Source organism: Phlebotomus argentipes, unplaced genomic scaffold (genome assembly GCF_947086385.1).
Source record: "Phlebotomus argentipes unplaced genomic scaffold, Phlebotomus argentipes genome assembly scaffold_4, whole genome shotgun sequence".
Lineage (NCBI taxonomy): Eukaryota > Metazoa > Arthropoda > Insecta > Diptera > Psychodidae > Phlebotomus > Phlebotomus argentipes.
Genome location: NW_026776174.1, coordinates 7,941,380 through 7,953,837, shown reverse-complemented (window position 1 = coordinate 7,953,837; position 12,458 = coordinate 7,941,380). Strand labels below are relative to the sequence as shown.

General features: G+C 39.5%; 1 protein-coding gene across 2 annotated transcripts; it reads left to right on the top strand.

Moving 5' to 3' along the window:
* The first annotated feature begins 277 nt into the window (after positions 1-277).
* LOC132258895 (oxysterol-binding protein 1) lies at positions 278-12,260 on the top strand. 2 transcript variants are annotated; one of them, XM_059756433.1, is made up of 11 exons: positions 278-553; positions 3,377-3,466; positions 4,920-5,108; positions 5,344-5,439; positions 5,527-5,689; positions 5,760-5,919; positions 9,385-9,578; positions 10,035-10,661; positions 10,733-11,067; positions 11,147-11,284; positions 11,882-12,260. In XM_059756433.1, the coding sequence occupies exons 1-11, from the start codon at positions 420-422 to the stop codon at positions 12,090-12,092; spliced, it is 2,337 nt and encodes a 778-aa protein (XP_059612416.1). In that variant the 5' UTR covers positions 278-419; the 3' UTR covers positions 12,093-12,260. The 2 variants fall into 2 exon arrangements, with proteins under 2 accessions (XP_059612416.1, XP_059612417.1); XM_059756434.1 differs by lacking the exon at positions 3,377-3,466 and having other exon boundaries at positions 279-553.
* Positions 12,261-12,458: the final 198 nt, after the last annotated feature.

Below are 12,458 nucleotides of genomic sequence, written 5' to 3'. Positions count from 1 at the left end.
GGCTCTCAGCCAGAAAAAGAACCTCGTTTTCCCTTGATTCACAGCATGGCCAAGGGATTGTGTGAAATGACTTTCTGCTGAATTACATGCTGTGAAAAATATAGGAAAAATATCCTGAATCTTGTCATGACTTGGAAAGAGAACTTCGAATAATTCGTAGGAAAACCTTCCCGCCAAAATACTAGTACCAATCCCTCTCACCATCCGCGCTGTCGTTGAGTTTTTGTTCTGAGCCTCAGCTAGTCGCCACTGAAGGCGCTGCAAGGGAGAAAATTTTTGACAGTCCGTTTCCATTTTCTTGACGTGGCGAGCGAGAAAAATTATGTGAAAACTCATTTACTTCCTCACCGGGATACATTTGAGTGCATAAACAATCACAAGTGAGTTTCAGAGGTGCTGAGCAAGCAAAGGAAAGTGCAATGGGTGACTCAGCGAAGGCATTGCCGGGTCAGGATTGCGAGATGACTGGTTGGCTCCTGAAGTGGACTAACTACTTGAAGGGCTACCAGCGACGCTGGTTTGTCCTCTCCAACGGAGTCCTGTCCTACTACAGGTAAATCCCACGCACATTCGCCACCACCTGAATGTGGCCTACAGCATCAGTAGGATCAGTAGCCACTGGAAGATGTGGATTTGATAGAAAACAGGCATTCACCATTTTATCGTCTCTCTGACTTCTTTGCATTTTGGGAGTGATTTTTCAGTGTTTGTGCCTAGATTGTGAGCTCATTCTTGCCTTTTTCGTTCGCCTCATTTGTGTGTTCTCATTTTATTTTAAGGCCATGAATTTGCACCCAATCACCTCACACAGAAAAAGGGGTGAGAATGGGGAAATTGCCTGGCAAATTGTCGCAAGGGAATGGCGACATTCCAAATCGTGCTACAGGTGCAGAGATTTTTGTGTGCCCACAGAGCGGAGCCCCTTGTGAAAATATTTGCACAAAAGTGACACAAAATGATGAATAGCAATAGAGTTAGAAAAAAAAGTACAGGAGATAAATTTGAAATAGCCGTGAAGGTCGTGAATCATCGGATAGAATTTTCCATCTTATCCAGATGTTAATTGATTATGTAAAATAGAATCGCTCTCTAGGCAATGGAGGGAGAGAAAAATAAGGGGGATATTTAATGAAATTGCAGTATTGTGATTGTATGCGAAGATAGAGAGAAATTGCCATCGTCCGAGGCGACGAATTATAGGTAATGATAGTGATTCCCCTGATAACCTCAGTTCAAGGTGCACTTGAAGCAGGTAAACTGCTGACGGTGTTCGACGTGGGCTGCAGCAGACCTCTTATTTGTCTTCCCAGAAGTCCCCAGGGGGTTTTCTCTAAACTTTATGCCTTCTGTGAATGTGTTATTATTGATCAAATGCACCAAATGTATAGATACTGCGGCTTTTCTTGTGAGGAATGCAACGATTAGCGCCTATTTGCATCAGCATTGGGTCAAGGGCTTTCCGCAAGTGGAGTGAGGGATGATTTCCGTCGTGCGATACACTGTGTGCGGCTACTGACCCAAATTTCCACTGAAAATATGAAGTGACGAAAGGCACAATAAACATAGATTTCGACAAAAGTGTCTCTCGATAAGCATAAATATTGCTTCTGCTATTCAAACTGTAATTGACTTGGATGGCTTTTCATCCATCCCGAAAAAAAGGGGGAGGAAAAGGGGTTCGCGAGGCGGATATAATAAAGACTGCTGGGGTGGCAGCGCAAAGACGAAATCGATTTTCATGTGGGTGCAAAATTGCGGTGCTTGAATTCGACGAGAGAGACGAGGAGTTGGTATAAAATCGAGACTGGGTTTAAGTTTAAAATGTTTTGAGCGATAAAGGGAACCCCTCTACACACTCATCTTATCTTAATTTCATAGTGGGTCTATATAATCATTCTCCAGATATCTTATGTAGTGGAAAAAAAGCACCTGCAGATCCGTGCGAAATATCACAACGCAAGTAAATAAGTTGTGACTTGTGTTTTATTTAGAGGAATGCATAAAGTTAGATTGAATGTGGTAATAAAATGGACCTTAAACCAGTATTTATAGAATTGATTGTAGAATATTTAATAAAGTTGATTTCCTATTCAATTATTTCAACACTTTTGTGGCATTTATAATTGAATCAGGTCGTCTTGAAAGATCATCCGGTGTAATTAGTGGTTTATTCGGAGGTCAGGAAAGACAATCTCATTTGCACGTCTTCAAGTGTGTTTTGCTGTTTTCTCAGGTCGCTCGTGTGCACCTGAATGCCAATAACGTAATCATAAATTACTTTGTCCAATCCTCACCCCATTTAGTGAGAACAATTCACCCCGAGATTTACCCAATTTCCACATAATGTGGCGTGTGTGATGTGGAATCACTGTTAGGTGGAAAAGTTCAATCGATATTTATACAAGAAAACGTGTTCAATTTTATTCCACATAAATACCATTCGAAGTATATTTTTCTTTCATACTATCTTGAGCCTTTTGGGTGGTAAGAAAAGAGAGAGAAAGAGAGAGAGGAAAATATCTCCGGAATAAGGGAGAAATTAATGAGAATGTCAATGCGACTTTGGATGTGGGGCTTTTATTTACTGTGAAATTAATTTTCTATATTACTTTCTCAGCAAAGTATATCATTTCACGTCTCAAGCAGTTTCTGGTTTCGGTTGATATTTTCTCCATGTATTCATAATTCATCTCATACTTTATTTCCTCCTAAATAGATTGCTTTTATAGCTGTGGTTTTTGGAAACTATACAAATACAAGTAAAAATCTTTATACTTCCCTTTGCAAACCATTTGGCTTCTGATCTCATTCATGTTCTTTTATATGCGTAGAATTGAGAGTGGAGGAGAGAATGTTGATATAGAGGACATGCTAATGAATTGAGGAGAAACATCTTTACTTTAGCCATACACTTTTGTTGTAAATGTTTCGTTTGTTTTCCGTCAAAATATTACTTTACATAAAAATTGCTTTCATTTCCTTTTAGTGTTTTGCCTGAAGAAATACTTTGATCCATTGTTTTCTTTCTTAGATTGTAGTGCCAATTTTATGCGGACATACAAAATCAAAGTTCAGACAAAAAAAAACACACACATTACAAAATTATTTGGAAATTCACTTTCACTCAAGATGAGAGTATAACATCTCAGCGTTGTTAAGTAATATTATCAAAGAAAAAAAGAAGAAGAAAAAAAACAGTGTACGAAGAAAGTCTAGAGCCGAAGTAAAGTTGTTTGGAAGCATTTTTCACTCTTTCTCTTTATTATTGCCATTTTTTCTAATAATATGATCTCAACACATTGAAAAAAAAAGTGCCAATATTCTTGTAGATACACTAGAAATCAATTTATTTGTATTGATTCTGGGGTTTGCACAGGGCTGAACATGGAACCGGACCTAATATGGGCGGTCGGAGTGCCGGGGGCAAATTATCAATCAGACGTCGGAGAAAGGGCCCCCGACAGGAGTGAGTAGACGCCCCGCTTAATTTAATATCTCTTTATTTTCCAATTACTGCTGCATTTTTGTTCGTTCTCTCTTGCATAAACTAAGCAGATGTATAATGTATAGAAGATGGAGTAATAACTGTGATTAAACTGTAACTCTAATGAATCTTCCAATGTATATTAATGGCATGGCTGCAATTCTGTACGTAAGAATCTTTTGTAAAGACGAAATTCTATCCTATATTGTGTTCTTATAAAGTGTAACATATATCAAAAATCCTGACTTTTCTCGTAACTTACAATATATTAATTATTTATTAGGCTTTCACAAGAGTTTCTCACACACAGAATTATAGCCTTTAAAACTGTAACTTCTGCAGAAACTTTAAAAATTAAAATTTTTGTATAAAATAAAGACTAATTAATGCGCAATCCCCAAATCAGTTTTGTACGAAAATAGTTCATTATATCAAATTCTCTATCTCTTCCACGCAAATTGTCAATTTTTCAATGCTTATATACAGATATTTTACATAAATAAACCCAATGAAATGAAAAGCAGATGATATTTTCTCCTTGAAAATACTTTGAATGAAATACATTCTATATTAGTAGAGAGTGAAAGAAGAGGAAGAAGGAAAAATTTCTATTCATCATATGTAAATAGATGTGAAATGAAGAGATTTTTCAATTTTCATATGCGAGTGTGTAATATAATTTTTCTCCTGATTATCTGAAGGAATAGACTTCGGCTTTTAGTGGCTTCTGAAGAAAATATACGCAGTGCACACGGAGTGACTTAAAATTCACTCGTCTTCCCACTTTATTTATATTGTGTGTGTGTGTCTATATTCTTTCTTTTCACCCTTTGCAAGTTATAATTTTGCTCACTTTCCTTCATCGTCCTTGATATTGATTGACCTTCCTGAGGATGGCGTTTTGTTGTGTGTGAACCCAACTAATAAATGTCGAAGAAAATAATGTTTATTGCATTGAATTGTTTATGAGTGCAGCCTATAATAGTTTTTTCTAGTGAAAAATAAAAGAAATGCACGCTATGCTATGTATGTATTCTTATTTCTTTTTACTTTCATGGGTTTTTAAAATATATTTTGTGCAATAATGGCTGCAACACAGTCAAGCATAGGGTCAATTTATATGTATATACATTGTGAAAATCTGGTGCATTGCATGATGGATTTTACATTGAAAAAGGGCGGGCAGAGAGTGAGGAACACAAAGACAGTGATTCCCATTATAATGATTGTTTGCTTATAAGGTCAGAGAATTGATGAAAGCTGCTGTAATTTTTAATTTCACACACAAAGAAGAAAAGAAAAAAATGTTATTCATGGAGAAATTAGCTGCCAAAAAGCCAATGCGTATTTTTGTATATTGTGCATTTTATTATGTGTTAAAGATAGGAATTGTTTTTTTAATATTAATCTGGATTTTAATGTGGTTTCTTTGCAGGAATCAGGCTGAAATGTCTCACACATGCCGTGGTACAATATCGCTGCATGGGGCTCTAATTCACACTGTGGACTCTTGCACGTTTGTTATATCCAACGGGGGCACTCAGACATTTCACATTAAGGCCGCCAATGAAGTGGAGCGCCAGTCATGGGTAACAGCTCTTGAATTGGCCAAAGCCAAAGCCATGTAAGTCCACTGAGGGTTCCCTCAAATATTTGATTCAATTGTGTCGGTAATTGCATAATTGGGAGTACACCGCGTCAGTTCATACATGAGTGGTCAATATTAGGAATTGATACACAAGACGTTGTATGTAAATGAATTGGCAATTGACTTAATAATAATAGTCAGTGGCGGATTCCCATTTGGAGCGTTTTATACGTGCCAGAGAAATTGATTTTTTGCGTCACTTCTCACGCAGACGAACTATGGAGAGTGAAGAGGAGGAGGAGGACAGCAACGCATTGGCGATTCCGAGTGAGGAATTGAACGTGGTCATTCGTGATTTAAGTGCCAGGTCAGTTGGGGGGGAAAAGCGTGTGCAGTGAGGAAATGAGGGATTTTTGTACGAACATAATAATATTTGTGAACTCTGTTTTTGCAGGTTGGAAAATTTGAAGACTTGCTACGATCTGATTTCAAAACACGGTTCGGCTCTCCAGAGAGCTCTGGCTGATTTGGAGAATGGCGATGATTTGGCGACTAAGACGAAAATTGTCAACGAGAGAGCCACTCTCTTCCGAATATCTGCCAATGCGATGAAGAATGTGAGGAAAACAAGTGTTATCAAGTACACAGAACTGAGTTTGATAGGCAAATGTTTGGGCTTTCGTTTAGGCGTGCTCGGAGTATTTGCAAACAGCCCAGAGTCAGGGTCACAAGTGGTCGAAGATGCTGCAGCATGAGCGAGACCAGAGGCAGCATTTGGAGGAGATGGTGGAACAATTGGCTCGACAGCACTCTCATCTCGAGCAAGCGGCTCATCGTCACCGGCCCAGTGAGTTTCTCAGAATGTCACATTGTGTAGAGATTTTTTGGATGGGGGCAAAAATTGCTGTGAAATTTGTATTTTCGCTGCTTGCTTAGATTTAGAGACAATCCACTTGTCTGAACTTCAGATTTTAATCAAAAGTCTTGCAAAATCAAAGAACATTGAAGAACATCATATTCTATTCTTAGAGTGCGATTATAATTCATCGGAAATGTGTGAAGTGGAGAACATGTGGAATGGATCAGTCTGTCCATGGAAAATTACTCAAAAATATATTCTTGCGGGCGGAAGACTTCACATGTGATTTAGCAATTGGCCACGGGCACTCAGGGCGCTACGTAAGCCAAAACAGAAATTATATTGTCAGACAATAATAAAAACGTGTGTCGCGTTGTGATAAAATAACAGAGAAAAACAAATTCAGTGAAGCCTAAATGGCGAAAAGTGATGAAAATGTGAGTGTATTACAAGGGAGAGTGGAGAGCAGGATAAGAGGAGACAAACATCAGATGTTGTCGATGAATGAGGACCACATGAAGTCATGGATCAGGAATATTTTCACCGCCGAGAGACATTGTCAATACTTTGCGGAATATGCACCGGAACTTGTGGCAATTTCACCTGAACTTGTCACCCTCTTCGCGGAAATTTGCACAAAATTGCAGCTGACGGCGGATATTGAATTCGCCTGCTTTGACACTTATGACTTGTACTTGTACTACAACTTTGAGCACATGCAGAGACGCTGTGCCATGATAAGGAGCACGGGTGCAATGAAGCCGGAGTTTGGGTGGATTTTCGTCAAGAAGGAGTTTCTGGCTAATTTTGATAAGAATATTCTCTGCATTGTCTCCGTGGTGAGCAAGTTCTTCGGCACTAACCATTTTGCTTGTGCCCTGATATCGAAATTGTGGCGAAAGACAGAAGAATCTGAAGGTGTTTGCACAACATTGATGCAGGGAGAGTTGGAAGTGATGAAAATACTTAATGGCAAGGTAAAAATTCATTCTACTTCTCTTTTCTATACAGAGTTTTTGTCTAATTGTGTAATTCCATTTATTCTAGATTCGCAAATCGCAAGCCATGGAATCAATGGAAGTTTTCTGGGTGATGTGTGTTCAGCCACTCTTGCCAACACGCCTTCACGATATTATGTGTCTCTCTATAAAGATTCTACGGATTGTGTATCTGTATCGACAAGAAATCTACCATCCGTATGAATCATCGATGAATTTTGCCACTTGAATTATCACAAATTATTCATTGTCTGTTTCTGTCTCTCTTTCATGAACAACAATCATGACATATGAACAGATTGAAGTCACGACTGAAGTCAACAAATCAGTTTCATGCCATTCAAACGGATAAAGTCCTCATGGGAGCTTCGGTGATCCTTTCATCAGTTGAATATCTTCAAATACAAGCGACTATCGTGGAGAAATTGAGGATATCTGTTGCGAAACTGAGCAATCTCGCAGTGAATGATATAAAGACAGTGAGCAGAGAGATATATCGAAAGGCAAAATCTGTTTTCAATGAGAATACCACCGAGGAAATTGTTTAAACATTGAAATTGTACAGTTTTATGGAGGAAAAATCAAGATCATTCCTCTCATTTTCATTCCCACCAATCTTATTGCCTTTGTATATGAGACATTGTTGATCTTGAGTGAATAAATCTGTGTGTGAGTTGTTATCAGTATATAATATGAACAATGATTATCGGCCATTAATCGCTGAATTATCGGGGGAAATCAAGTAATTGATATATAACACAAGAGTGCGAGGCACTAAGGATAATGACAATAGTTGAGGGAGGGAGAAATGTAGTGTGATGTGACGATGAATGTGTGAATGCATGACGATGGTGAACACGTGATCTCGTCACCTTCAATAGTGGCGCACACAGAGTGGTGTGATTCAGCATGATTTGCCGTGTGGCCAAGTGACTAATTTGATATTAGGGAAATTTACCTCTAATTAATCGCATGAACATTCCATGAAGAATTTGTTTACTGGGGCAAAAATAAAAAAAAGGAGGAATTGTTTATGGAAAACGCGGAATAAGGACATAATTTGAGGAGGCACGAACAATGGGAAGCAGATGCAGTCACTTTGAACCACCTTGTGGAGTTTGTCGTATGTGTGTTGAATTTTGTGGCTTTTGCGATATTTTTTCCGTCAAATCGCTGAGTGTTCGCTCTCTTCGCGCTTCTCTCTCTCTCTCTCTCGGATTTGACGGTCAATTCTACGCAAGTGTGAGTGGATTTTTGCAGTGCGAGAACTGACACGGACGAAATTTACGATAATTTTTGCACACTCTTGCATCGAGTCAGCATGAGATATAGAGAGGGTCGTGCAGTACACAATCCTCCTGTCTGCTCAATATTTCAATTAAAATACATCTAATAAGAGGATTTTGTGAAGCACATTCCAAAATCATGACCTAGAACAGAGTGAAAGACTCTTGAGCGTCTTGAAGGATAAGAGGAAGGACGTTAACTTGACATAGAGCGAAGATGTTTGAAGATTTCATATGAAATTTATTGCTTTCCTGATTACACCTTATGTTGTTCAAATCGAAATTTGCTTCAGCACTCATGGATGCTTGATGAGCATCCCCTTCTGCACGTCACAACTCCAAACGAGACAGTGTGTGAGATAACGACGGACAGCATGTGTGTATGCCGAATGAAAATGAATGAGAGAGCATACAGAGAAGTGTGTTCATCTTGTTGCCAATCGCCCGTGCGAGATATACAGTATTTGCCACAGTGTAGTCTTTTCGTGTGGTTCTTTCTCACAAAAATCTATGGGAATTTCTCAATCTAACTTGTGAGGCAAAATAAGAGCTATTTTCAGTGTCAATAACTAATTGCCTTGTGCGGTTCTGTCGATTGTGTGTTTGCGGAGAGATTTTGTATTGTGGGATTGCACCTCTGTGCCGGATTTGTCTCGTTAATTTGGACGGCATTGTGCAGAAAAGTTGTGTATTTTAGAGAGGATATATACTGGCCACATTATATGTGCCAAAGCGCGAAGAGGAGTGAATTTTTAGAAACTGAATATTACACCGTTTTTTTACACTCTTCCCAGTCATCATTGAGTGTGGGGGATTTTTTTCTCAGCTCTTCGTACAGCAGGCTTAATGATGAGTTGAGAATGATTAGGTAGGATTATATTATATTGCATTTTTGTCATCATTCTATGGCATATTAATTAAATTCTGCATTGTCAATGTGCAAAAAAATTGCCATTTTTCGCTATCAAGTGGAGGAAGTGAAGAAATATTAAATTCATGGTCTACGAACGGTGGTCTATTTGAAGGGCACACAAGGCACATTGATTTGCCACTGAATGAATTCGCGATTGTGTCAATTAAAGTGGGGAAGTTTGAGTAGAGAGGAAAGTTCTTGGAAAGTTTCTCTTATCAGTGTTTTTTTTACACATTCTCTCGATTTTTTTTTGCAGATGTGGCCACATCAGCAACATCGGACGATGAAGACAATGAATTTTATGATGCACAAGAGGAAGGAGTCTCGACAAACAATTCGCAAGAAGACAGTTCGTTCATACTGAAGATACCAATGACACATCGAAGGGGATCAAATGATGCCACGGGCAGCTCGTCGGAGGGTGAGGATGCGAACAGCGAGACTCAGCAGGTAAATAAACCCTGACAATATAAATTCGCCACTGTTGCTCACATCCACTGTTTTTTGCGAGTATATCTTATCGGAAGAGTGGCAGGGATTATTATATAAAAACAAATGTATAGAAGAGAATTATGAATATGGCTCATTTGAAATTACAGGTGCGCATAGCTAATGTGTGTATATTTCTGATAGAAGATTCGCTTCTGTAATTTCGAGTTGAGCGATAAGTCAGTTAGCATTTTATCAGTTCCTACTGGTAGAGCAACATTTATATGTAGCGGGTTGTTCGCTATCTTGGGGTCTCCATGCAAAATTTTACCCTCATTTGCTGATGGTGGAAATGTGTGTGAAGGTCTTCTTCTCACCCTGCCAGAATTAATGGGACAATTCAAAAGCTCCTTCAGTGTAAACATTACGCAAAGTGCTTCGTTGGGGAAATATTTAATTTTACCTCTGTTAACACAGGTGTTGGTGGTGACGGAGAAAACGAAGGAGAACTCACTGGATGCTGTAGATCGTGTGTCAAATGCATCACAATCCATGTCACTGGTGTCGACGCCGAAGGCGATTAGGAAGAGACGAACACGAGTTCCGGACAAGCCCAATTATCCACTGAATTTGTGGTCAATCATGAAGAATTGTATTGGGAAGGAGCTGTCGAAGATACCAATGCCAGTAAACTTCAATGAGCCACTGTCGATGCTTCAGCGACTGACGGAGGACTATGAGTATGCGGATTTGCTGAATAAGGCTGCACAGTGTGATGATCCGTGTGAGCAATTGGCATATGTGGCTGCATTCACCATTTCCAGCTACTCAACGACGAGCAATCGCACCGGGAAGCCCTTCAATCCACTTCTGGGTGAGACGTACGAATGCGATCGACTTGATGACTTGGGCTGGAGGTGTGTGGCCGAGCAGGTGTCACACCATCCGCCCATGGCGGCGATTCACTGTGAAGGCAGAGGCTGGTCTTGCTGGCAAGAGTTCACGATGACGACCAAATTCCGTGGGAAGTACCTTCAAGTGATTCCTCTTGGTGTCGCCCATGTGGACTTCAATGCAACGGGACATCGGTTCACATGGAGAAAGGTGAGAGTGTGAGAGAGAGAGTCCTTTTTTGGTAATTATATACAAATTTACACCTTCAATTCAATTGAAAGGTCACGACGACGGTTCACAATATAATTGTGGGCAAACTGTGGGTGGACCATCATGGAGATATGGACATTGTGGGGGAGAACAGTGCCACAGGAATAAAATGCCATTTGAAATATATTCCCTACTCCTACTTCACACGTGACACCCAGAGGCGCGTGAAGGGGGTCGTGATGAATGCTGACGGTCAGGTGAAGTGGGTGTTGAACGGTACGTGGGACAATAAGATCGAAATAGCTCCCGTGATATCGACAAATGGCACCAAAGACAGTCCAATCTATAAGACGGGCAACTACAAAACCATCTGGTCGAGACGTCTGCCGCCGCCAGATAGTGATAAGTGAGTGTCAATTTTTTTTTGTCTTACAAACATTCTTCTGCAATATGATGCTGATGGGAGATTTGCTCTCTCTCTGCAGGTATTATAGTTTCACAACGCTAGCATGTCAATTGAATGAATGGGAAGAGGGTGTTTCGCCAACGGACTCGCGAAGGAGGCCCGATCAGAGACTTATGGAGGAGGGCAAATGGGATGACAGCAACGCAGAAAAAGTCAGGTAATGAGCACTAAGCTTCAAATTGATGTTGAGCTCCTAAATCACGCTCTCAGTGTGTGCTTTGAGATGAACTTTAGGAGCATTTTCAATATATATTCTGAAGGACATTCATTGGCCTCTTGAAATGGGATTTTTAAAGACCCAAAAGAAGTGATATTTTGGTCTTTTTCTCCCAAGTCTGTAGAAAAGAGATGATAAATGTGATTCCAATGCAAGCACAAATGATATTTGGCAGCCATATATTTTTCTTCGTTATGCTTCTTTTATTAATGCATAGCAAATCGCATTCAAAGCATTTTTTTTCTCTTTCGTTTGTGAATTGGACAAATATGTTGAATATCTTGAAATAGAAATGATAAAAAAAGAATTGTTGACTTCAAAAACTTCATAAAGAGACATGAGATATAAATAAGAGTTTGAAACATAACAATATTACATGTTCTTTTGGTCCTTTTGGCCATTTTGGCCTAAAAAGGTGGCTTTCGAAAATGTAGACCAACTTTTGCCAACATCAATTATGAAAAGTTTTCCATGCTGTGCAATTAAAGGGAGTTGTAACTTGAATTTTCACTCAAATTGCTGTTTGTCCTCTTGCAGACTTGAGGAAGCACAACGATTGCGCCGAAGGGAGCGAGAAGCGGAGGCCGAGAGTGCCGCATCCGAGGGACGTCCATATCCGCCCTACGAGCCCGTATGGTTCACGAAGCTGAAGGAGGAGGGCAACGATACACTGTCGCATGTGTTTAAGGGGAACTACTGGGAGTGCAAACAGAAGCAAGACTGGTCAAAGTGTCCTAATATCTTTTGAAGAAGTGGATTTCTGCACGCCCAGGACGTCACACATTGTGCAGATGTATAGCAAGAAAAACAAACATTATTATCTACCATGAAAATGTAATTTTGTATATTGTGAAAATGACAATTTTCAGTGAAATATCGCAATTTGCATTACAACCAACAAAAAGAAAGAAAGAAGGAAAGAAAAATGAGAGAGTTTTTGTAGACAAAACGAAAGAAGAAGCAGAAAAAAACATCTCGTTGGCTTAACTTTTTCTGACATTCTGACAATTGTAGTAAGATTTATTGAGAACGGCAAAGGAGAAAATCATGAATAAATGTAGTGGGAATTTTTTGTAATCGATGAAAATTCACTGATTGACAAAATGGGGTTTTT